Genomic DNA, 26,592 nt, shown 5'->3' with positions numbered 1-26,592 from the left:
AAGTAACATGTACTTTTAAGATCACAGATTTGGTACCATTCATCCAGGATGGTTGAGTTACCATGTTGAAACCCAGCCTTTACATCAACAATGTCCTGCCCCTCTTCTTGCAGGAATTTGAAATCAAGACTGTAAGAGTGCATTGATCACAACAAGTGTAGATCATACTCCTCTGAATCAATTACTGTATTCACCTTGTGACAGAAGTCATAATTATGAAAATCAGCAGAATTTAGTTGCAAAAATTCAAAAGAACACATCTGTGCTTGTTTTTTGTAAAGACTCTGCAGTCAGCAGTTACGAAAAGATCCCAGCAGCAAAAGGCAAATGCTGTTTTCTTCACTGGGTATCCTAATAAGTTTTCCAGTATTGGTACGATGCAACTCTCTAATAAAATGCAACCAGAAAAGGGGAGGATAAAAAAATTAATTGCAGTCAATTCCGATGCTTCTTTAATGGCTTATAAACTGTGGCTCAGAACTGCCCTGATTCAGAGAATGTTGTGCTCCCTGTTTGTTCTGGGAAAAAACCTGACATTAACATTGGGACATACGTTTCATTGACGGACTGCAGGTCCATGCACAGCATCAAAACTGACAAGGATTACTCCAACTTTCAGCTCCTTCCAAGGGGAGTTCATTAATCCTTCTTAGTTTTAAAAACTCGGCGCTAAATACTTACAAACGTATCTGAAATGATGCTGATTTATGACACAACTTTAGATTGAAGGCTCTCAGATCCATTACCAGTCACCCACACACCCTTACCATCACAAGCAGATCAAAGACATCTCTTTACTGTGCACATGTGGATTATCGGAACAGGAATGACATTTGTAATGTAATAGGCCTATAATCTAAAGTACATAAAGTGCATTTTATTTTGTTGCAGCCAATAGACAGGACACATTAAAAGTTGGCATTAAAACAAACTCATTTCCAACAAACAGCTTTACTGGAGTTTATAGTACTTATTTAAGTCTATTAAGAACACACAAAACTTATCTTTCCCCATTTCAAGCTTTTTATTATTTAAATACACCATACTAGAGCAAATGTTTTTTGTTTGAAAATATCACAAATAAAATTTCCATTCTTAAAGTCCTACATAAGAGACTGGAAAGCTGGGATGTTTCTGCTGGGGGTGGGACGGGGGGTTTAGAGAGAAGCAACATTTGACAAGTCACATACATGCATGCATACATGTTATTGTACAGAGAACCACTACAAGTGTTTATGATAGAGAACTACCACAAAGATCACTGGATTTTTTTTTCTCCCATTGCTGCCTCTTTATTAATAATAGCAATAAACACATTGTCTTTACAACACTTAGAAATACAAAGAGCCAACACTTTTTTTTTGCAAGGATGTTTTAAAGAAAAATAGAATACAAGGGGGAGGGGGGAACCCAAGGCCAGTGCCCTGCTAATTATTAATGTAGGTACATAGCACGTTTCAAAACCTCCAATAATGAGTTTAATTTGTCATTATCCCAGATGTCCTTCAATGGCCATTTGATTATTTTTTTACCTTCACAACCCCCCTCCCCACCCCCACACCTTCTGAACAGTTATTAGCCCGGGGTTCACAGAATCCTTAACCTAGTGTCCTCAAGTCATTTTGAATGCAAGAAGAGCTTGGTGAGAGCAAACTAGCGAGGGTATACAAGTGTGCAATGTCGTCGTGTACCTGGCATTGAAACCAGCCAAAAAACATGACTGTCTACTGGAACAAAGTGGGGTCCACTTGCGATGAGCCAGATTGAAAAGATGAAGGCACGCTTTCTGCACTGCTCCAAGCCATCTCAGCAAACCTGGAAGAGAGACAAAAGGGAGGGGTCAAGCCCAGGACAGGCGCAGGTGTGAATCCCCCCACCTCCCCCTCCCTTCAGCCACACGAACAGAACAAACAAGGGTAGGTCACTCAGTCCCTTTAGACTGCCCCCTGTTCAATAAGATCATGGCTAATCCATAATACATAGAATAGCGAACAGCACAGCACAGGAACAGGCCCTTTGGCCCACGATGCCTGTGCTGAGCATAATGCCAAGTTAAACTAACCCCTTCTGCCTGCATATGATCCACGTCCCTCCATTCCCTGCATATTCATGTGCCTGTCTAAAAGCCTCTTGAATGCCAATACCAGTTTCACTCACCAAGGTTACAACAGAAATATTCGTCTCCCCCTTCCCTGTGCACCTTCAGGTGCTGTGTGCCTCAAGCATTTTCTGCTTGAGTTTATTTTTCTTTTTCTTTCATCAGAGCTCACTTGCTTGAGCCAGGGGCAACCAAGATGACCGATTTCACTCAACCAAAAGCGGCACTACAGAGATGAGCTGCATATCGAAGTAAACATCTCCATTACATTAATCCAGCTTTCAAATAGATTTTAGGAGTTGCAGCCAGAACACAACATTCAGGCTCGTAACGTTTATTCAGGGCAGCTGTCAGCTTCTGACTAAATGGATTTAAATTTTGCATTACTTAAATCGTTCCATTTTGAAATCAGCTGATGTATGCCAAATAAAATGGAAAGCTTTGATTTTTTTTTCCACCTACCCTCCCTGCTCACCCCAATGTCAGACAAAGGTGCCTACCAAATGATAACTACAAAATGGAGACCTTGATTTGATTTCCCAAGTAGACAGAAGGGGACGAAACAGACTAGATTTAAAACACTGCGCTATCACTGAATTCACAGACTGCAACCACTTACAATGGGAAGGAGATAAAAGACACAAGTATTGCAAGCGTACTGCAGCATTTTGCAAACAGTTTGTCTCCACAAACAGGAGTGAAATACTGTAATGGTTAACCAAATAGTGTACCGTAAATATTAGAAAACAACACTGCTGCAATTATTGGAAGGAATACTTGCTTTCCATATAATACAGCAAACATCCAAGGGGTTAACTAAATACACAGTTAATTTAAAAAAATAAGTCCTGCCTTGAGTTCTCACTGGTTAAAAACTTTAAACAGTTTAGTGCATTTCTCTTTTTTACCCTTTCATCAAACCACTAAAAGCCCGAGGTGCATTAGTAATTTGCAACCCCCCACTCGCAGGCTAATTAAACTAGCTGAGGCATTGAGCTTTAATTCCCCTGAGTTTGACCACAGTGTGAGAAAGGTAATTTGTCTGTCTTGAACAAAGAGATTAGGGAGCAGCCTAGCGCCTATTTAATAAATGAACATCAAATGTCGGCCACTATCGACAGAGACAACACCAATTATGCCATTTTAATGGAAATGTTTTGCATTTTTTTTAAAACATAAACTTGTCAGGCACATTTGCTGTCCTTGGCAATAGATTGTCCATTTGAACAAACAGTGTTCTGTTCATTAGCAAAAGAAGTGCAGGTTATGGGGACATTGAAATTGTTTTAACATTAAACTAAGTAGCTGTTGCTTTTTTGTTAAACACCCCCATAGCATAAAAAGGTTAAAATTGAGAGCGTTGGAAAAAAATTTTAAATTCAAGGCTGCATTTGTCGTAAAACTGTTGATGATGCTCTGCTGCTTAAAGAAAAATCCCATCTGTTTAGCACTTGTTAAAATTCCACACAATTAACCTTCCCAGCACTGTGATAAAATGCACTGACCACTTTCATTGTGTGTGCATGTTTCTACTGCCTGCATTAGAGTATGGAAAATAGCAGGAGGCCATTCAGCCCCTTGTGACTGTTCTGCCAGCCAATAAGATCATGGCTGATCTTTTGTCTCGGCACCTCTTTCCTGGACTAATTCCACATCCCTCAATTCACTCAATACCCAAAGTCCCATCTGCTGCAGAAGAGACTGAGGCACTTGAAACCAGAAAGTGGGAGCACACAGATTCTAACACGTCAATCTTCACCAACTGCACCACATCAACTCTGACCCAGTGTCCCTGATCGAGCACCAACTTTGCGCCTAGTCTCATTCTCCCTCCAATTGCCACAGCACATACTTCCGTAGAGTGTCCAAAGTGTAAAGAGAACATTCCTGAGACTGAAATGTGTAACCACCTCCAACTGAAGCTCATTAACAGATGGAAGAGAGCAGATCGCTTACTTTTAATTCGTCGCTGAGCACAGAGCAATGTTAAAACTCTGCCACACCCCTTCTAGGATGGGAACATCTGGGAAATTTCAATATATAGTGTTGCAATATATAGTGTTAAACCAATAATTAACAAATCGTCGGAACTCCCATGGCAAACGTTACATCTACTTTCTCTCTGCATCTGATTGGGTTCAACCCATTAAACTTGGTTCCATGTGGAGGAAATTAGATTTGGGAGAGGTACACACAACCACCTTTGACTTTATGGACAGGGTGAAAAGAGATAGAAGGGGCATGTGTACACTGCATTCTTAGCCTCATGTTACACGTTTAAATGTTTGATTAGAGAGAGGATTGTGAGGGTGGGGTTTAGGTTGGAAGTGGGGGAAGAGGTCTTGAGTCTCTGCTTGCCCCATCTCACATGTGCTCCTGATCACACTGTGTCCTAAACCTACCTGGAGTGATGGCTGGACCATAAACTGAGCTCAAGATTGCACCAGACCAGGTTGTGGAGGTCACTGTGACTGGGCACACAACCTACTGGGCCGACATAAATCTTGCCAGACAAGAGGAGACTTTTGCAGTTTACATGGCATCCAGGCCAGTGTGTAAAAAGAAAAACTAAGGTCTTGATTTATTGCAGTGTCTAATACAGATTGAATTGAGAGTACTTAGGGTCATGGGGTGCTAAGTGTTGGCACTAGATTCACCAGGTGTAGGATCTGTATGACAAACTGATACAAGGGGCACTGGATAAAGAGGTCAAGACAGAGCATGAAACAAAGAAATAATTGTGGTACAACAGTATCTGGAGTAACATTACAGTTGCATCATGACTGTAATCCTGTGTAAAGAAAGTCCCCCTCCTTTGATCAAAGGCAGACAATGTGGAATGAATGAAACTTTTGCAATATTTAATGAGGAATAGCTGTGTGAGAGGATATTCAGATCACCAAGGAAATGGAAATCAATAAGAAGAAAAATGAAGCACATTTTATGTTACAATGAGTCTGTAATGTGCTCTTCCAGCTGTGTAGGCTTGTATTATAGAGTCAGAGCAATACAGCACGGATGCAGGCCCTTCGGCCCAACCAGTCCATGCTGACCATGTTGTCCACCCAACTACTCCCAACTTCCTGCATTCAGCCCATATCTCTACAAGCCCCGCCCCTCCATGTACCTATCCAAGTGCTTCTTAAATGATACTATTATACCTGCCTCAACCACTTCCTCTGGCAGCTCATTCCATATACCCACCACCCTCTGTGTGAAAAAGTTGCCCCTCAGGTCTCTTTTAAATCTTTCCCCTCTCACCCTAAACCCATGGGGATCCCCCGTAGTTTTGGACTCCCCTACCCTGGGAAAAAATCAACACAGGAAAAACTGAAAAGGTAGGAACCACTAGGTAATCATGCCCTTACCCCCACCCCTCCGCTTACTCAGCTGTCAACTTATTCAGCACTTTATACCTCTCAATAAACTGTTGAAGGGAAAATCTTCCTTCCTCAGATCAGTGGAGCTATTGGAATGCTAGGTAACCTGGGTTGTTTGGAGATAAAACAAGCATGGACTGAACGAGTGTTGAATGTTTCAAATCACATACACCAAACTGTGTCAGGTTCAAACACGTCAAATCTGCCAACAAGTGGGTAAAAGGATGCATGTTTTATTGGGAAAGCCAAAATAAAATCTATATATTGCTCTGAAAGAAAATAAAATGTTCTGACACCAGTGCCAGCCTAAAACAAATCGTTTCACCAAAATCCCAGCCACAGCAAAAAAAAGGAATGTTCCTGTATTCTAGAGCTCTACATCAATGTTACCGGAAAGTCTGATCAGACAACAGAACATGGATTGCACTGTGCCTTTTCAATGACCTCACTGTACGATCAAAGTGGCAATCTGAATTCTTTTCAGTACTAATGTTTTTTCTGCATTATTTACCAACAACATAGCGCCCTATTAAACATACTTTATGGTATGTCCAAGTCACACTCACAATAGCTGCAAATGAAATTCAAAACAGCGTGACAGAAGAGTTTCCTTCTTGTACAGAATCGAAAGATGGAGCAGAAGCTGAAAAGAATCCTTGCTTACCTTCTGGTCAGATAGTAGAGGATTGCTCTGAAGCGGATTCAAATGTCCATTGATAAGGGACGTGGGTCTGTCATGTTCACAGAATAAACTGCCGTTGATATAATGAAACCTGTCTCCAGGGACAAGACGATTTCGGCAGGTGGCACAGGTAAAGCACTGGAGACATAGGAAAGTGACACCATTTTCAACGTCATTAGAAAGTCCAAAACCAGGGGTCATAAATATCAGTGACATGACTCAGAAATTCAGGAGTGAATTCTCTTTAGCCAGTAAAGGGCTAGAATCTGAAAGTTGTTATCAAGTAGGACAGCAAAGGTAGCATAAATGCAGTTAAAAGGAAAATACAATTGAAGGAAAGCGATACTGATTATCATGGTAAAGTGAGAAGGGGTAGAATGAGGGTGAACATAGAATATGGACATTCAAATAAATCAGCTGAGTCAAATATGTGTTCCCAGCATTAATTGGAGCATTGCTTAATTTAGTCTTAAGTACTTCTACCAACATAGTGTAGAACTGTTCAATGCACACCAAGGAAGTAAAGATTACAACAGCAGTGCTATGCACTGACAAAAGAGATTTGCCTTGCTAATTAGCTATGAAATTCCTTAACGTAAGCAGATACTATTACCTTGAGATGATAGACGTTGCCTTGTGCCCTCATGACCAACTCACTGGCTGGGATAGATTGTCCACATGCACTGCATGCTCCGCTATTCCCAAACAATCTAGAAGGCAGAGGAGTTGCAGGAGTTACACTTCATACAGGGGCTGATGGAAATTTTTTAACAATCAAAAGATAGGGTTCACTGAGAAAAGGAGAGGGATATTCCCACAGCTCCCAATATTTAGCATAAATTATCACTGGTGCAAATGACAGAATGGTACATTTTATAAAGAAATTGTGGCTTTATTATTTCAACCACCCCTAGCCCTCCCCTTTACCTATCCCCCCCCCCACCCAAAATAAACCTCCCTGTTCCATTTCAAAAACCTAGTCACTTGCAATCAAGTTTTGATGGTTAACACAATGATATCAACACGTTAAACCAATTTAATGAGAATGACACAGTTAGGGAGAGAGCTTCAACAGACCAAGTCAGATACAGCAGTGCCTGAAATGGGAGGGGGCTGGTTTAGAGAAGGTATGAATGTCTCTGCTAAAACTGTTGTTCGGGGGGGGGGAGAGATCTAATTCCAGAAGGAGACCTACCAAAAGACTCTGGTTTCAATCCAACCACCTATCTGGGAGAGCGTACGGGGAGCTCGGTCCTATTTGACTCCAAGTATAACCATCAGTCCCATTGACCACCCTATAAACAAAGGTTTTCTTTTAGGAATAGACAGCTCTGGGCTGAGCTGAATCTGTTTCTATTGGGTTTCCATCCGAGCTAAGGCCAGGAGACTGTCCCCTGCTATGGCATCCTCGTTGGGTGCAAGCATCACCCCCACTGCTCACGTTATCTAACGGGGATTAACTTCCCAAGGCTTGTCTCTCTCCGACCCCGGCGCCACCCTGGACGGTCTTTCCGTTCAACATATTTCTTCAGCTTCAGCGTCTGATCACAATCCCGTCCCTCATGCCGATGACTTCACCCGCAGTTCCCAACACCAAGATTTGACCAGCAGCGCAGGGGATGCGTCACTCTTGGCTTGTGCGGTGGGTTGCATTGGGGAGGGGAATCAGCCGGGCAACGGAGAGGTCCGAGTAAGAAAATAATATTTCTCCAATTAGGACCGCTACTTCTTCGACTTTGTGCCAGATGTATCCCTGTGAATGTGCCATTCATTGCCACGGTAAAGAACAGAGCGTGCATGTCGAACGTACGACTTCGTTCTTGCCACGTTGTTGAAAATAGCCTCTTAAGTTATTAAAAGTATCGACGAGTGACACACTGCAGTAAAGCTGCCCGCTTAAGATAGCTTTTAATAAGGAGACCGAGAAACAAATTTTACACCAGCATCGATTGCCAGGGTTCAATCAAAACTCCATCTCAAAACTAATTAGTTTAGATACACGACACATCGACACGTTCGCTGGTGAATTATATTGACTTCTGCGCGAAGGAAGCTTCAGCTCAGCCCCACACACTCACTCCTTGAAATAAGCGGCTCTGGGCGGTCTGAGGGAAAAGGGGTCGTTTGGTATGGGGGCGGGAATTAATCACAGTCAGCGGGTACAGTTTGCGACGTGACCTCGCCCGTTCGCTGGCATTCACCCGCGTGAATGACAAAACAGGATTAACAGCTGTACAACAGGGTTACTAGACACTGCAAAGTCCGCTTGCTCTCACGGAGTGTTCTCTAACCCAAAGTTTGGTGTGAATGAGAGGCAGTTGTCACCGGGCTTAACGTGAAACACCTCTAGTCTTTCAACCCTCTTAATGACGGTTACAATACCTCTCTTCCACATCCCATACTACTGAATTGGGTTTTACAAGCCAGATTGCATTGAAGACCCCAGTTTTGAGAACGTACCGTGGGCCATGTTGTTCGGAATTAATTCCCAACCATTTTGTTTTAAATGTAGTAGCTAGGGAGAATCACGAACATCAACTGTTTGGTCCAAAAGTCCCCTCTGGACTTGGGGGAGAGGCTGTTTTGCGGTAATAAGGAGAAACGGTGCACATCCTGACAGATGGGAAGCGGGTTCGTGGCGGAGACAATTCAGGGTCAAATGTGTAACATTATACGAAAACTTTACACTCCGGGCGCTGCGTGACTCGAATGTAAATAGACCGAAAGAGGAGATTCCTCAAGTTCATTCAGCGCTCTTTGATGGAACTTCAAGGACCTGCGGTGCTCAGTTAAGTATCTCTCCGTCTGACGTGGGACCTGGTGAAACCGTTTCTACTTACAACTCCTAGCAAGGGGAAACACTACGCCCAGCGCCGACTAATTAATACAGGGGGGAGTTTAATCTTCCCTTCAGACTGTGACGACAGAAAATTGGTTTCAATTTTCTTCTCGGGCTCCGAGTCGAAGAGGTCGTTAATATTTCAACAATCCAGCAAGTCGATCAATCACAGCATCAAGCCGGAGCCCAAATGAGATGGAACTCTTCAAGCGTTTTAATAGAGGCGGAATATATTGATACATAAAGTGGTGCTTTTGCATAATTGCGAAAAATAGAGCATCGGAGGAAAGGTGGGGGTGGAAAGGACGGGAAAAGGCTGAGAAAAAAATCAAAGGTAGCGACAGTATTGGCGCGGGCAAGAAATACAGAAAGTGGTAAAAAAAAATATACGCTTGGTTAATGCAGACTAGGTGATCTTTTCCCCGGTGAATTGGGGACTTTGAATTAATTGTTATGACAAATCAAGATAAACGTCCTCCTAAATTACATGCGATTTAATTAATTTGAAATACTGGGGACTTTTCCACCACCCCTACCTCCCGCGACTCGCTAATAGCCGGCCGCTGTCGGTGTTGTAGAGTGGGGAAACTTCAGAAGTGTTATTAAGTAACCAACTATTTAGTTTACCTTGCAATAACGAGAGAGAGAGAGAGAGAGAACGAGACAGAGAGAGAGAGAACGACACAGAGAGAGAGAGAACGACACAGAGAGAGAGAGAACGACACAGAGAGAGAGAGAACGAGAGAGAGAGAGAGAGAACGAGAGAGAGAGAGAGAACGAGAGAGAGAGACCTTTCATTTAATTTCCGTGCCTAGGAATTACAGCAGAGAGGACAAGCGCCAGGCGAGTTGGTAATAATCCCACTCTCAAAAGCCAATTTTCTTAATTAAATGATTTTATTTGTTGGCTGTGTCATTTTGGACACGCCAATCTCTACTGCTGACCAGTTTACAAAACCGAGTCCCTTCATATCTCGGTACGTACTTTAAAGTCATAAATAGATGGTGCTTTTGTGTTTGGGAGGGGGGAAGAGGACGAGGAGGCTTGCACTAATTAACCATTTTTAAATCGTCCCGATTTACGTGCACTTGGTTTATCCTGAAAGATCTGCAGCCCGAGGACCGAGCTGGCTTCTCCTCTCCCACGAACCCGCTACTTATTAAGAATGCACCTCCAAACCCCCCTTCCTCTCCAGGCAACACCCAGAGCAAGAACCGACCCCGACTGACTGTCCCGGACTCCGCTGGAAGCGCCGGCGAGGAGTCAGTATTTCAGTCCGATTTCTTCACTGGGAAATTGTGCACATAATGCAACTTCAATTAGTTCTCTATCGTGGTGAAATCGAGCTCCCACCCCCTCCCCCGGCGCTGATTTGGGCCTCTCGATGAGGTGTCTGACAAGCTTACTGCTACTAAAATTCACAGCGGCAAAGTTTAATGCAAACTCTCCTGGGTCTTCGCACGCTTTTAATCCAGGTCACTAAAATAAAACTTGTTCATTTAAAACTTAACCGCTCAATCTTCCTACACCCACCTTGAAAACACACACACAAAACACCTTCAGGGATTAAACATTTAATTCCTGAAAGTTTTAGCCTGTGGTCTGTCCCTCTTCCATTTAGGTGATTGGAGGGAGTGTCACGTGGGAGGATGGTCTTCGAACTCTCAAACCCAAACTCTCGCTGCCATCGCTTTCTCAGTGAGGTCCTTCCCCCCCCCGCCCCCCCCCCCCCCCCCCCCCCCACGGCCCTGGGCAAAGGTTCAGTGAAAGTCACCATTGTCTAGAATTCCCCTCTTCCCTTACAAACGGATGCATAGGATTTTTAAAAACGCATTATAGAATTCTTAATCTCATTTAAATTTACTTTACGTTCCAGAACACAAGAAATAAAAAGGACATCATAGTATTGGGAATTTCATTGCACCCTGGTGTATACGACAATAAACTGAATCTGATTCAGATACAGAACTTATAATTCGCGTTCTCAGTACCACAAACCCCCAAAACAGTGAATCTATTCTATTGTAAAGCCAGCAAACAAAATTCAAGAATTTTTTAAGATTGAAAAACAACAGCAGAATTCAAATGAGGTATTTTAGGCCCCGGCAGCGCTACTGTTTACCTTCCTGTGTCTGTTTCGAATCAATTACTATTCCAGCGATAGAGGGGTGGAGAGTCTCAAAGATTGATAGACCTATTTTAATAAGATTCTACATCGCTCTTGATGGAATGAATTTTACATTGCAACTTTTATCTGGTGGTAGCTATGAATCTGAAAAGCAGATTCTCCGGAGAAAATTCCCCAGCGACCTCCCGTTCTGGACCCAGGGCTTTAACAGGGGAGAGTCCTGTGTGGCCCTCAAAGAAAGATACACTGCTGAGAGTTGTCCTTTCAGGTCGGGAGGAGGAACTAGGTGGAGATTTTGAGCAGAGGAGAGGTTTTCAAGAGAGATCAAGAAGACATGCATCCAGAAAACCCGGTGACTAAGTATTGTTGGTAGGGCAGTAATGATCCAACAACCCTTAGAAAACAAGCCGGGCACCGAAGAGTTTAAAGTCGGAAGGAACCGGAGGAGCAGAGAGAGAGGGTTTACCTGATGTAGTCGTTCCTACACAGTATCATGCCACTCTTGGTGTAGCAAGAAGTGCCGATCTCTCCGAGCTGAGCGTGGCAGCAGGAACACTTAAGACAACGGCTGTGCCAGTAGCTCTCCATTGTGTACAGGAGGAACCGGTCGGCGATTTTACCCCCGCAGCCGGCGCACGTTTTCCAAGCCAAGCCCGCGCGGTTCACGCCGGCCGTGGGCGTCTGTGAGTTCCCGTTGTTCACCATTATATTCTTATGTTTTTGTTTCAAATGGCAAAGCTGCTCGAATCTACATTCAGGAGGGGAAAGGGAGAGAAGGGGAAAAACAGAGACAAGAGGAAAATAAAGGTTAGAAAGCACGAGATATTTCAATTAAGGTTGGTGTATTTTTTTGCTGATGGTCGGCTGGAGGTAGGAATGAGATCTCAAATCAGGCCCAAACCGGCAGTGGCGTTATAGGCAACCCCCACCCCCTCCACTCTCCACTCTCCACTCCCCTCTCCCCTCTCCCCTCCCCTCTCCCCTCTCCCCTCTCCCCTCTCCCCTCCCTTCCCCAACTCAACCTCAATTAAGTGGCTTGTTAACCTGTTACGCAAAGCCTGTGTTTATGCTGGTCTAATCTGTCCTTGATCAGTAATCTCAATACTGTTGTGGCTTCCTTCGTGTCATTTCAAGATGAATGCGCCTCTCCGTGAAGGCAAGAGAGAGGGGAGGAGGAGGGGGAGCCGTTAGCTGCCCTGCACATGTGCCTGATGTTTCGGGCTTCCCTTGTTATTTTTTTCGCCCCCTTAAATAAAACACGCCAACAGCAGTCTCAATGCGGGGTTGCAGCGACCGCAAGAGAGGCGAGGGAAAGTCAAAACGATTCGGCGACGAAATATCTCGGGGATCCCCGTCGCCAACCCTAACCTCGGACTGATTAAATCTTCAAAACAAATCCAATTGCAAAGAAATCGGCAGCCTTTCCGGGGGGGGGGGGGATCTACCCAGGATGTAGGGCCTCGACAAGTTTCCCTCCGAAGTGGGGAACTAGGGAGGGAGGGGCTGTGTTTTATTTAAAATATTTTTTTTTTAAAAAAGGGAAAAGCTTTTAAGTTAACTGCATTCGGGTGAATGCAGGGTTCGGCCGGGGCTCCGAGCCACAGCGAACTATAGCAGTCGGTACAAGGGTGGAAAATCGGCAGTTACAGACAGACCGGCGGCGACAAGGCACCGTGTGTGCGCTCCCCGCCGCAGCCAAACCAGATCCGAACGCCTCCCTTTCTCCCCCCAGATTAATAGTCTCCACGCGACTACAGCCTTACCTGCTCTCCGCTTGGTCGGTAGTGTGTGTGTGTGTGCGTGCGTATATGTGGAGTGTTTTTTTTAATGGTTGCTTATCAGATATTTGTGATGATCTTGAAAGACGCGTCTAGAATTCGATTGCAAATGAAGAAATCCAATCGCCAGTCTTTTACACAGCGCACTCCCACAGATCGGCCTGATGGTATTTTAATCGGTCGCTGTCTGGAAATAGCACGAAAGCTCTTTATGTGCGCTTTCTCTATCGTGTCGGCTGCTGACGGCGCAAGGTAAACCGAAGTTCTTGCCTTTGAGATGTCCGGCTGCTAACTTCTGTGCATGCGGAGCGGCGGGTTAGTCCTGGAGCCTCTTTTTTTGGGTGGATCAGTCGGAGGGGTGGGGGGGGGGGGGTTGCAACAACGAAGGCCAAGTGGAGGACGGGGCTTCTTTCTTCTGGAGAGGGAGCGAGGGAGTTTACGCTCTCTCTCTCTCTCTCGCACGCACACACGGCGCGGCCGATCTGCTCCGCCGCTGCAGCGACCTACATGTGTTAGTGACAGCGGCGGATCCAGCTACACACACACACACACACACACACCCGGAGCAGCACGTCAGCCCCGGCAGTCCAACCAACAGCGCACAATTCAGGCGGAATAACAGAATCAGCCAATCACCAGCGCCCAAGAAAAGCAGGGCAAGATCACACAGCCCCTGTGTTAACTGTAAGCCGCAATCTCCCCTTCTGGGAAACGCAAAAAAGCGTGAACGCACGCACACAACACGTATGTGTTCTATCTGTGCGCTTCATCGAGGTAGAACATCGTAAAACCTTAATACTTTCGTCAGGAATTAAATGTTGCTGCTGGTTGCACGGGTTAAATCTAATCTTTATCTGGCGAGCGTCTCAAGATAGTTTTTATTAGAGAGAGAAAGAGAGAACATACAGTCCGAATTGTATATGTGAATGCATTCAGCAAACGAATCTGAACATCTGTTTTGAACCTGAACATCAATGAGTGAAGCATTTAGATCGTTTCAGAAAGTGCACTGAGCAGCCGGCGTGTTCAGGGTTAACAGGGGAACGTAACCAAACTAAAAGAAAAAGAATTAAACCCAGCTACGCATGAGGGCTAAATATGATTTTTTTAAAAAAAGTGGATATCATTAACCACTTGGCGAATCATTTACACGCGAGCAGTTGATTGTTGGAATGGTTTCGTTATCCAGAAGTGCCTCATAAAATAGAGCAAACAAATAGTCAACTGGCTTTTGAAGAAGGTGGGGATTAATTTTTAGATCCTCTGTTTTTTTTGACACGGCGTTGCTAAAATAAAACACTCTGCTCTCTCAGCGGATGTGTCTCTCTGAGTCAGATGATTTTCGGCTCTGGTTTCCACTCCAGAGTTGTGAGCAGTACTGAAGGAGTGCTGCGCTGTTGGAAGCCAAAACCGTGCGCCGTTTGCCTTCCCACCGGGAAAACTCCCGTGGCACTATCTTGTAGATCTGGGCAGTTCGTCCCGGTGTTTTGACCAGTCCAACAATCAATGTCATCCAAACAGATAATCTGTCTCATTGCTGGTAGTGGGAGCTTCTTGTGTGGAGATTGGCCACCACGTTGCTTGCACTGCACGTCAGAAGTGCCCCGTTGTCTCTGAAACACTGGGGCGTGAAAAGTCCCGTATAAAAATGTCTTTGGTTTTGAACTGTCGCAGAAGGTTGAGGGCAGAGGATGCATGGGAACACCACCGCCCGCACGCTCCTCTCCCAAGTCACACGCCATGGGACTTGGAAATATATCGCCGCTCCTTCATTGTCACTAGGTCTAAAACCCGCGGCCTCCTCCTGCACTTGGAATCCAGCGGTTCAAGAAGACACTTTACATTAATATTGTTCTTAAAAGTTACATATTTATTCTCCTGCACACTCTTAAGATGTTATTGAGATCCTGGCTGTTACTTGGATAACATCTGAAACCTCTGGGAATTTCCGGGACTGTTCAACTGGATAAGGGTTTGGGGATCTGACTAAGAACCTGCCAGTTTCATTCTTGAATCTATGCTGAATTAGCATTGTAAAGAAGAAAGTTCAATTCCATTGTGTGAGGCAAAGTGAAATCAGCCAGGACTCCCCCACCACCACCGCCCCCCCCCCCACCCCGCCCGATCATCTGGTGAAGATGGATGTGGGTGTTGGGTAAGAGTCATAGTCATACAGCTCAGAAACAGGCCCTTCAGCCCACAAGGGACATGTCAGCCATTACAACCTAACTGTACTAATCCCACTTCCCAGTACTCAGCCAGTGGCCCTGAGATGGGTTTTCACTCTGATTATCCCTGTGTTCAGACGGCCAGGCATCAACCTGGACCCTTACATAACGGGTGAACCTTTAGACAAAGTATTCAATGGCAATCATGCTCTGTGTTACACCATCCAAGATCTTAAAGGGGAAAGGCAGAGAAACCTATCGCCAAACAATCTCTCAGAGAGAATCTCCGTGTTTTGCTTTGACTTGTTCATGTTGGTGTAGATAGTGTTGATTTTATGTTATGTTGTGTTATTGCTGAGGGTCACAGCTGGAATCAAATATTTGGGGATCTCACATCATGATTGCAAACTAGTTACCACAGCAGAAAGCAGACGACACATTAATGTTGACAACTATGCACTGTCACCACCTTTGCACTTTCCTAGACTGTACGGGCAGCTTTCATTATGAGATCAATTAAGGAGCAAAATAAAATGTAGAAGAAAAGCATGTCCAACACCCTCACTGCAAGTATATCTGATTCAGTTTTGCCCACATGATTCTCCTCCCTGTCTGAAGCATGCTTGCATCCCTTTCCCAGTGGCTTGCTGGTTAAAAGCACCACCTGGTGGATGACCAAGCAATGTAGATCAGTTGATCTATTGTTTGACTCTCCTTTTCCAAGCTTACATTCCCACCTGCATTATAAATATTGGACTGTGCTGAACAGAATTTTCATGGTAACAAGAGGTGTGCCTGTTTATTGAACAAATGGGCATCAAGGACAGCCTAGAAACTCTATACATAGTGAGATGCAGTTATGGGTCAGGCTGCAAATCCTGCCTTGAAGTTGCACATCATGGATGTACTGAAGCAATTGACTCAGTAGGCCTAGAGGTTATCAAGACTCAAACTTCAAAGAATAATCTGCTATTGGTCACACTAACCATGCACAAGGAGCAGTATACCAGGTTACCTGGTCTCACTAAGGCTGCAGGTGTATGCACCAGAATTAGTCCACGTGTAGGAAGGGGACCAATTAGATAGAGATCACATCACATCTCAAGTAGGTCTGTTACCTAGATGAGAGGATAATGCAAGTGCCCTGTGAAAGCAGAATCTGGTGTGGAGCAGTCGGCTAATGCTCACGGACTAGACTTGACATGCAGAATAGTTGCACAAAATGCCAGGAGTCATTAAATTACAATGCAGATATTTTAGTACTTTGAGGGAGAAGGGAAAAATGGCTCAAAACATTGCCAGTTAAGTTCCACTGATACTGCCTAAAGATTGAACTGGACACAGGTAACTTGTGACAACTAATGAATTGAGTTAGTGAATGAAGCTGTACAATTTCAGTTCTGTAATTCCATCCTTAATATCTTGAATGGTTTGTCTATAATATTTCATTAAGGTACACATTTTTGACAAGACATTTCAGTGAACTCTAAAATGTATCAGGAACAATGCCACAAAAGTTTACAGGGGTTTAGAAATATCTGTAATCAATATGATGAGATGGCTGGGTGACATCCTCAGAACAATCCACTATTTATATGTTGAATACATCCTTGCAATAGTGTGCTCTTTCTTCCGTTTGGTGCTTCCAAACATTTTGGGACACCCAGAGCTTTGATAAGTACTGGAGAAATGCAAGTATTTATTTCATGGTGTTGGACTATTAGAAAATGGCAGGCATTCCTTGATCTGGGAGTGTTTGAAGCTGGCAGTAGACTCACGAAATGGGAAGTGTTCCATTCCTCAGCATTCCTCACCTTGGACAAAGATCCAATGCTGGTTGTGCTCTGGCCTTTGGCCAGAAATATACCAACAGGTGTTAAACACTTCCAAGCAGCCTCAGGAATTTTGTCCTTTGATCACATCCCATCTTCTGGGGTGAACCTAAATGATCTGGTCAGCGGGACACCATTCCATCTCAACACCAGTAATTTGCGATCGGGGCCGTCCATGAACGTGCCACTTATTGTTTAATCTTTTAACATTGCATCCTGCAAAATTTGTACCACCAACACCACCCCCAGCTACACACACTCACACACACTCGCACACTCTCTCACACACACACCAACACTCAGACACACCAACACACACCAATACTTAGACACACCACCACACACACTCACTCTCTGACACACACACATTCACTTTCTTTCTCATACACACATACATTCTCTCTTTCTCTCTCTCTCTCTCACACACACACACACACCCACACACACACACACACACACACACACACACACACACACACACACACACACCCACACACAGCAGCAGCAGCAGCATTACATATTAAAAAGCTTTGTGCGTTTTAGATGGCGATGGTTTTGGTGATACCAAGAACTGCTGTCAAAGGATATTTTACTTTTCATATTGGGCCCCAACTGTGCAACCTCTTTGAACCTGTAAAACGAACCATTTTAAATGCAAGTAAGATTATACTGGAGCAACTTAACTGGATGGTCTGACAATCCCCCGCTTCCTTTAATGATCTGACAACTCACTAAACAATCTGACATCAACACGCGGAAGGAAAACAATACAGGACTTTGCAACTGATGGCAGCTCTTAGCATCATTTGTCAACACTCGGCCCTTATTTCACGAGAAGAATATGGACGGGAGATCAGAGGGCCGCATAATGCCAGGAGGTAGCGCGGAACTCCGCCTGCTGCCTTGGTCATTGTCATTGAACCCCACTGGACTACACTTCACCTGTCCGCCTGAACCACGTCGTAATGTTGCTCTCGGGGGGGGAAAGGGGGCAACGATACGCTCAGGCCCACTGCAAATCGTTGGCTAGTAACTATAGAAACAAAATTATAAATTATACTACCTAGGCAAATTGAACTGATGGGCCATGTCAAATATATATTTTGCTTTGATGTTGTAAATTTTCAGCAAAGGGTTACTCCAACTTCCACGAGTCAAATCTTGATAACGTTATCTCTTTTGTAATCTGTTATGAATGTTTGATTCATAAAAAAAAGCTGCAGCGTTGCATTTGACTTAATATTGTCTGATATCTAACAGTCCTGTGTTTAGCAGCACGTCGCGGTAACGCAGGAATGAAATATGACAAGCATAGTTTTTTTTGTTTTAGAAAAAAAGACAAAGCTAAGTAATTCACAATTAATAAATCAGGTTGGATTTAAGAGTGTGGTGTCTCGATCACATTACGTACAAGTTTTTTTTTAAAACAGCAATGAGTAGCAACTCCTGTTTACGGCGATTGCTGACAATTGAATCGTTGTATGTCGAATATGGATAGATGTGGTTCTGTTAAAATCTGATGGATGTGAATGTGATGTGGGTTTTAAATGGGTTTGTGTCTTCAGGTAACATCAAAAGGGTTAGCGCGTTCCCAAGGGAGTGGGCAATGTGTTCCCACCCTAATGGCATCTGTACCTGCCATTGTTTTAATCTAATTTATCATTTCTTCAGACACACGCTGTCAAACGCGCCTCTCTGTTCATCAGATTACGGGGTATGGATAAAGGAGGCTTCTGATTGAGATCCGACTGTATAGCACGTTTGATGTACACGCAGTTTAATTTAGTCTCTGGACTACTGCTGTGAAATCAAGTTAATCACAGTGTTAAAAGAGACCTATTTGCAATACAAATAACCGTACCACCGACACATGACGTTTATTTGTCAAGGTACGTTGGTAGTTATTGAATCCACGATTTTTGGACAGTTTAACACAATATATAGACTTATATATTGCTTCAAGAACCTGAATGCCTTCCTGCAATACTTGAAAGGTACTCGAAATATTACATTTCATTCACTCTCGTCTCATTATATTAGTTTTGATCACATTGAAAACATTGAACCGCTAGTGTGTGACTCATAATGTCTCCCCATCGCCGAGCCTCCCCCACCCCACCTCCATTTTTGGCGGGGAATTTGATCAGAGATTTTATTTAAGTGGTCCGGCCTCCGTTCGGAGATGACCCATTGGAAGGATTTTGTGCAGAATCAAACAGGGAGGGGAAAAAATGAAACCAGTCATATCTAGGGATAGGCAAAACAACATTCTGGCCCGTGAGTTTGCACAGACTGTTTCCTCTTTCTTTGATGCATCGTGCTTTGGAATAGATGCAGCTCTTCGAATGCAAGGGTGGTGCTGGTCGGGACTATTAATTAACTGGAGTAGGAGTGAGAAGTTCCCCTTATGAAAATAAGTAACACTTAATCACCAGTAGGTTCTACGGCATCTCCGAGGGCCGTCTTAATGAATTTGCCCAGCACAGTCAGACTGAGAAAAAAAACCTCACGAATTTGGAAGCGACCCAAAAAGGAATAATTTATATAAAACAGATGCTCCAGAGTGCGTTAATAGGCTATAACACAATCTGGGTGAGGAATTGATATCTTTCTTGTGGTTCATGGCTCCATCTGAACCCCCTCAGTTGTGCTATATTACACAATGTAACACGCTCAGAGGCATCTGTTTCTGTCTAGCTGAAGCCAGGCATCTGAGTGAAATCTGCGCTCGCCCCTTCCTCTGGATGGACAAGGCATGCATATGAAGGGCAGACTGATCTGCAGTGTGTCCCCCTTTATCTTTATTCCAACGTTCACTTCCCTCTTTTGTTTGATTGTACATCCAAGTCAGGTAGTTTTTTTTTAGCGGACGACAGCTCCCATGAGAATTGGTTGTCATCCAAGGAAATTACAATTCCTAAAGGAAATAATTTGTAGGATTATGGACAGAGCGCTGACGTAGGACTTGACGGCCCGAATGGCGTCCTGTAACCCTTCTGTGATTCTGCTGATGCGTCCATTCATATAAAGGGAGAATGTGAAACCCCGCCGCTAACTCGATGTAGGACAGGAGCGCCTCATTCTGGTCGCCAGCGGCATTTCCCCTCCTCGCTTTCAATGCTCGCCTTGCATTCTCGAAAATTAGTTAATTGTTTGAACACTGGCTGATAGTGGAGAGATAACGTTATCATAAAACCATAGAAATATAAGGCAAATAAAAAGTTATTGGGTCTAGTGTCCCTTCTCAAAAGCCTGCAATTTATGGCACATCAAAAGCAAGTCCAAGTTTTTTTTAAAAATATGATTGCAGTTCAAGTCATGTCACGTTGACTTTACCGTCATGTGCTCAAGTGCGGTGTGGTACAGGTACAATGAAAACTTGCTTACAGCAGCATCACAGGCACGTAGACCAGACTACAGCTCGCAGTACATAAATTATACATAAATTATACAAGAATAAATTATACAAGAATAAATTATACATAAATTATACAAGTTTCTGCCGCCATCACACCCTGTCAGGTATTGAGTTCCAGACACTCGCCATCTTTTGAGAAAACATTCTTCTCCACTCAAATCTCGTCCTCTACTCATGGCCTAAAATCTACGCTCCTTAATGATTGGCTTGTCTGCCAGGGAGTATAAGTTTGTCCCGTTTATGTCTCTTATGTGCAAAGAATAATACGCAGCAAGCAGGTTAAAATGAAAAATGGGTCGGCGAGTAACCGGGATAAGAAGCATAAACAGGAAGGACCTATTGTAATGTTATACACATTTATTTATCTTCTTCGCAACATATGTTACAGATGAACACTAAAAGGCACAAAGATTGGTATAACTGACCGAGGCCTAAGTCAGCACAAAGGAGGGGTGTTGGTCTGCTTGGAGTTAGGGAGTTCGGCAGAGGGTTAAAAAGCAGGACCTTTTGGCTCCTAATCTCAGGATTGCCGCTCAGGTCGATTGGGTTGTTGAGAAGGCGTATGGTGTGTTGGCCTTCATTACTCGGGATATTGAGTTCAAGAGCCGCCAGGTGATGTTGCAGCTCTTTAGAACTCTGGTTAGACCACACTTGGAGTATTGTGTTCAGTTTCTGGTCACCTCATTATAGGAAGGATGTGGAAGCTTTCGAGAGGGTGCAGAGGAGATTTACCAGGATGTTCCCTGGATTGGAGAGCATGTCTTATGAGGATAGGTTGAGTGAGATGGGGCTTTTCTCTTTGGAATGAAGCAGGATGAGAGGTGACTTGATCGAGGTGTACAAGATGATAAGAGGCATAGTTCGAGTAGACAGTCAGAGACTATTTCCCAGGGCAACAATGGCTAACACGAGGGGACATAATTTTAAGGGGATTGGAGGAAGGTGTAAGGGGGATGTCAGGGGTACGTTTTTTACACAGAGAGTGGTGGGTGCGTGGAACACACTGCCAGCAGATGTCGTGGGGGCAGATACATTGTGGACATTTAAGAGACTCTTGGATAGACACATAAATGAAAGAGAAATGGGGGGCTATATGGGAGGGAAGGGTTAGATAGATCTTAGAGCAGGATAAAATGTTGGCACAACACTGTGGGCCGAAGGGCCTGTACTGTACTGTTCTATGTTCTATGTACTGTCTGCACCACATGCTTGTGAAGGTAGGAGGAAGAGAATGGGACAGGTGAACACATGACTAAAGAGGCGGTGCAGGAGGGAGGGCTTTAGGTACTTGGCTCATTAGGATCATTTCTTGGGTAGGTGGGACCTGTACAAGAAGGAGAGGTGGCACCTAAACTGGAAAGGGAACCAATATCCTTGCAGGGAAATTTGCTCACACTGCCAGGGAGGGTTTAAACTAATTTGACAGGGGCGTAGGAAGCATGGTAGCGGTGCAGCAGGTGAGGAGAAAAATGTAGAGGATAAACCAAGCAAGTCCAGTGGGCAGAGCAGACAAGGCAGGTTAGGGAACATGGGACGGCTGGCAGGATTTATGTCAGATGAGCTTAGAGCATACTGGGAATTATGTTATTATTGCATTCACAGCAACATGGTCGAGGGGAGGGCAGGACTGGCATCTTAATGTTCTGGGGTTCAGAAGTTTCAGACATGACAGAGGAGAATGCAGACTTGGAGGGGGAGTCACACTGGTGATTAGGGATAACATAACAACAGTACTTAGAGACAATATCCTGGATGGATCGTCCAATGAGGCCATAAGGGTAGAAAGAGACGGGGCAGTTATTTTGCTAGGGTTATACTATAGGCTGTCAGTAGTCAGCGGGAATTAGAGGAACAGACACGTAAGCAAATTGCAGAAAGGTGTAAAAGCAATAAGGTTATAGCAGTGGTGGATTTCAACTTCCTCAATACTGGCAGGGATTGCCTTAGTGCCAGGAGATGGAGTGGAATTTGTTATGTGCATCCAAGAAAGTATTTTGAGGCAATATGTGGAGAGTTCTACTGGAGACAAGCCTGTACTTGACTTTATCTTAGTAAATGAAACCAGACAGGTAGTGGAAGTGTTGATGGGGGAACACTTTGGGAACAGTGACCATAATTCTGTAAGTTTCAAGATAGTTATGGAAAGGGATAAGGTTGGTCCTCAGGTTAAGGTCTTGAATTAAGATGATTTCAATATTGTGAGAGAGGACTTGCTGAAAGTAGATTGAGAGCAGACGCTTGTGGGTAAAACAAGAGCAAAAAGTGGGAGTAAGTTAGTAGGAGTTCAGGAACAGCATATTCCAGTGAGGGTGAAAAGCAAATATGGCAAGATTGGGGAAACTCGGGTGACAAAGGATATTGAAGGTTTGTTCTGGAAAAAACAAGGAAACATAGGGCAGGTATAGGCGTCTGGGATTGAGGGAGTCTTTTGAAGAATACAGATTGTGTTGGAGAGAACTTAAAGAGATTAAGAGGGCAAAAAGGGACCACAGAATATCCTTGGCAAGCAACATTAAGGAGAATCCCAAGACATTCTATAAGTGTATCAGGACCAGGGGAAAGCCCCAGGAACTGAAAAGGTAATCTATATGTGGAGCTGGATGATGTGGGCAAGGTACTAAATGAATACTTCTCATCTTTGTTTACCAAGGAGAATAACATGAAATATATATCAGGGATGGGTACATGGATCATCTGAGGCAGGTCAGTATTAGGATGGAGGAGGTGTTAGATTTCATGGGATGCGTAAGGATTGATAAATTCCAGGGCTGGGTGAGATCTATCTGTGGTTGCTGTGGGAAACAATATAGAAGATAGCTGGGACCTTGACAAAGATTTTTGGTTCTTCATTAGCCACAGTTGGGGTGCCAGAAAACTGGCAGTTAGATAACGTTGTTTTCACTTTATTTGAGAAGGGAAGCAGGGATAAGGCAGGTAACTACAGGCCAGTGAGCCTTACGTCAGTGGTAGGGAAATTAGTGGAGAAAACCCTCAGGGATAGGATATGCCTACACTTGGAAAGGCAGGGACTGATCAGGCAGAGCTAGTTTAAGAGACATTCAGAGAGACACTTCAGTAGGCAAGACATAGAAGGATAGGATCTAATGCAGACAAATGGGATTAGTTTTGATCAACAAAAAGGTCAGCATGGACGTGGTGGGCCGAAAGGCCTATTGCTACACGACTATGAGAGAGTGAGGGCGGGGGGTGGGGGGCAGAAAATTTTTTACAGAGACATTCCTGACCTCAATGACCCCCGAACAACGCTGCTGAGCTGCGAGTAACAATTCCTATAGCTGAATTGATTTGCTTTACTTTGCCCCACTCCCTGAAGTTGCCCCCACCCCCAGCTGCTTTCCGTCACAATCTCGACCCACTGCTTCATCTTGTCACCCAGAACTTGATGTTTACCACATATTTAAAACAAAACACTGCAGATGAAAATAAACATTGGACACGTGTTTATCCAAGTCAGTGTACTATCCAGACAGTAACAAGGTCCCTTTAAGGATTCGTTTGCTTCGCGGTCTGGCCTCTAGGTCAAAGAGTCTCAATACAGAAAGTCAACACGTAACTTGAATTCACCCTCATAGTGCGGTGCCGAGGGAACGCTGCACAGTCCGATATACACTCCTTAGAATGAGAAATGTCGCGGTGTTTTAGTTTAAGCAACGATTTAGACTGTCGTATCTAAGTAGATGAGCTGGGGTGTGAATCACAATGAGCGCCCGTCTCCTTGGAATCTCCAATTAACCTGTTACCTTTCTGAAAGCGAATGCAAACTCTCGCAAGTCTGGCAGCAAAGGGGTGCCGCTGATTTTGGATTGTGTTGTCTTTTACAATGGGTACATGGGGAACATAGAGGAACACAAAAGTGGTCCCAAAGACTTTACTGGGATAGAAATGAGTCCCATAGGTGCGCAGGGACCATTTGAGTTCACAGTAGCCACGGTCAAATACACACGCCGTTTCTCCTCACCCAGGTAATATCCGGTTTCCCCCACCCCTTTATCCCTGCCCTAAGTAAACCTGCCTCAATACAGGTCAGGTCACAATCTGAGCCATTGGAAATCTTTCTCAGATGGGGCATTCGGTTCATATTTAAAAACATTACCGCCCAGCCCGATTCTCTTCCACTGTTTATGGCACAGGCGATTTCTGATTCCTTGAGGCGGTATCCTCAAAACATTGCCACTTGAACCCTTCTTCCACCTGGACCGAACCGTCTCTTCAATTGCTCGGAGGTAAAGACGTCCCGTGCCCGTTCAAGAGGACTTCATTTCGCCCCATGACACCTTTCATCACGTTGAAGTTACCTCATGTGTGCAAGTTGTAGACAGGTGGTCCCGGATCTGTTTAAGAGGACCATGTATCTCATCCTCTAAAACATGTGATTCGGGGTCTCCTGTGCGGATGTGGTGTGTCTCAGTGTGAGAACAAAATTGTTAGTCCCATCCAACGCCTCAATCCCACAGGGAGCGAAGTCACGTTGGAGTGCAGCCTCAAAGCGCACGGGATAATTCCCAAAGGTGGAAAGACAAGGGAAACCTCCGGGACACCTTGTCCTGGGCCATTGCGTCTGGGTGGACTCGTTCCTCGCACAGAGTGCGGAGTGAGCGGGGGAGATTCCACGTGATAAGTAAAGCGACCTGAGGGCCAGGAAGGGCAATGTGAGGGACGGGATTAAAGTATGAGAAGTTCCCTCCCAACAAAGACCACACTTTACGCGCGCGTTAACGTGGAGACTAGAACGAGAAACCACGTAGGAAAGCAGTTAATATGTTTGTCACTTTTGCCGTGCACACAAGCACACAAAGTCATGCACACACAGGGCCTGTCTCACACATACAATAGTCGCACTCTCTCTCACACACACACACACACACACACAGCTGAGGATCACGCACAGCTGTCACACACTCGAACACAGAGTTCTCTCACACAACACACACACACACACACACACACACAGTAGGAGAGCGGTTATAATGAGGGTAAGCCATTGGCTTAATAGAGTTCACGGGGGCGGCTGTTTGTCGAAGGTCCTGCGTACCACTTGAGCCAAAAACAATGAAGGTTACGAAATATTTCTTTCCTGTAAAGCTTTGCAGAGTTTCTCACACCGCTGTCCTTTAGAGGAGAGAAGCCAAGCGCCAAATGCGCAATGTAGTGCATCCTGGCCAGGTACTCTGCTGATCTTTAAAATCCTCCTCCTCTGATTTATTTCTGCATTTCAAACAGATTCCCCCAGAAGCGAGCGGGTATGCACTCTATCCCCTTGCTTTACTAAACCTATCACATTGCGATAAGACATGCCCGGGCGATCTCGGGGACCGATTCCTCCCACCCCGTTACAGAGAGCACAGCCTTGCTGATATTGTAAAGACCGAAAGTGCTTTCTTTGAAAATAAAGCACAGAATTCGGCCTGTCAACTCCCAGCCCGCGTCTTTGCTTCAAGCGAGCCTGCTCATCTATAAAAGCCGTTCTCTCTGTCAGCGCCTTTCCGAGCGCGTTGCGCGGACAACGAGGCACTCTGGAAGAATAGTCAGTCATGAAGCAACAAAGACTGCAGCCAAATTGCGCACAGTAAGGTCTCACAATCGGCAAAGTGATAATGCACTGGACTGGCAGATTTGTCCCATCAGGAGAAATTAAGTACATTTGGGGCTATCCTCTCTGGAGATTTCATTGAAACAATATCAAATTCTTATGCGGCTGCATAGTGTAATTGGTTTAGTTTATTGTCATATACACCAGGGTGCAACGAAATTCTTTGCTGGCGTGGAACGTGTACGTGGCAATAATAAATATGGCAATAAATACAGCGACGAGCGCAAACACAGCAGAATGGTGCAAAGACTGCAGTGCAATCTGAAGGAGTGCAAAAAGAAATGCTAAAGTGACAATAACGGAAGAGGTAGAATTATGTGTCCGAGAACGTGGCAGCACCACGGCGAAGGGGTGAAAGGTGATTGGTTCAGAAGTCTGATAACAGTGGGGAAGAAGCTGTTCTTTGAGTCTGGTTGTCCAGACTTTCAAGCTTCTGTATCTTCTCCCAGAAGGTCGAAGAGAGAAAGGGTATTGGAATTGGTTTATTATTGTCACTTGTACCGAGGTACAGTGAAAAACTTGACTTGCATACTGATCGTACAGGTCAATTCATTACACAGTGCAGTTACATTGAGTTAGTACAGAGTGCATTGAGGTAGTACAGGTAAAAAATAATAACAGTACAAAGTGTCACAGCTACAGATAAAGTGCAGTGCAG

General features: G+C 44.5%; 1 protein-coding gene across 3 annotated transcripts; it reads right to left on the bottom strand.

The window, feature by feature from the left end:
• Nucleotides 1–898: 898 nt before the first annotated feature.
• On the bottom strand, nt 899–13,489 carry lmo4 (LIM domain only 4). Of its 3 annotated transcripts, none has more exons than XM_052012568.1 (5): nt 13,176–13,471; nt 11,594–11,875; nt 6,774–6,870; nt 6,143–6,298; nt 899–1,815 (listed from the first exon to the last, which is right to left on the bottom strand). In XM_052012568.1, exons 2-5 carry the CDS (start codon nt 11,830–11,832, stop codon nt 1,807–1,809), a joined length of 501 nt encoding a protein of 166 aa, XP_051868528.1. In that variant the 5' UTR covers nt 11,833–11,875; nt 13,176–13,471; the 3' UTR covers nt 899–1,806. The 3 variants fall into 3 exon arrangements, with proteins under 3 accessions (XP_051868528.1, XP_051868526.1, XP_051868525.1); XM_052012566.1 differs by lacking the exon at nt 13,176–13,471 and adding an exon at nt 12,172–12,295; XM_052012565.1 differs by having other exon boundaries at nt 901–1,815; nt 12,891–13,489.
• Nucleotides 13,490–26,592: the final 13,103 nt, after the last annotated feature.

Source organism: Pristis pectinata, chromosome 3, assembly GCF_009764475.1.
Source record: "Pristis pectinata isolate sPriPec2 chromosome 3, sPriPec2.1.pri, whole genome shotgun sequence".
NCBI classification, from domain to species: domain Eukaryota; kingdom Metazoa; phylum Chordata; class Chondrichthyes; order Rhinopristiformes; family Pristidae; genus Pristis; species Pristis pectinata.
Note: the sequence above shows the minus strand (reverse complement) of the source record. Positions and strands in the feature narration are given on the sequence as shown.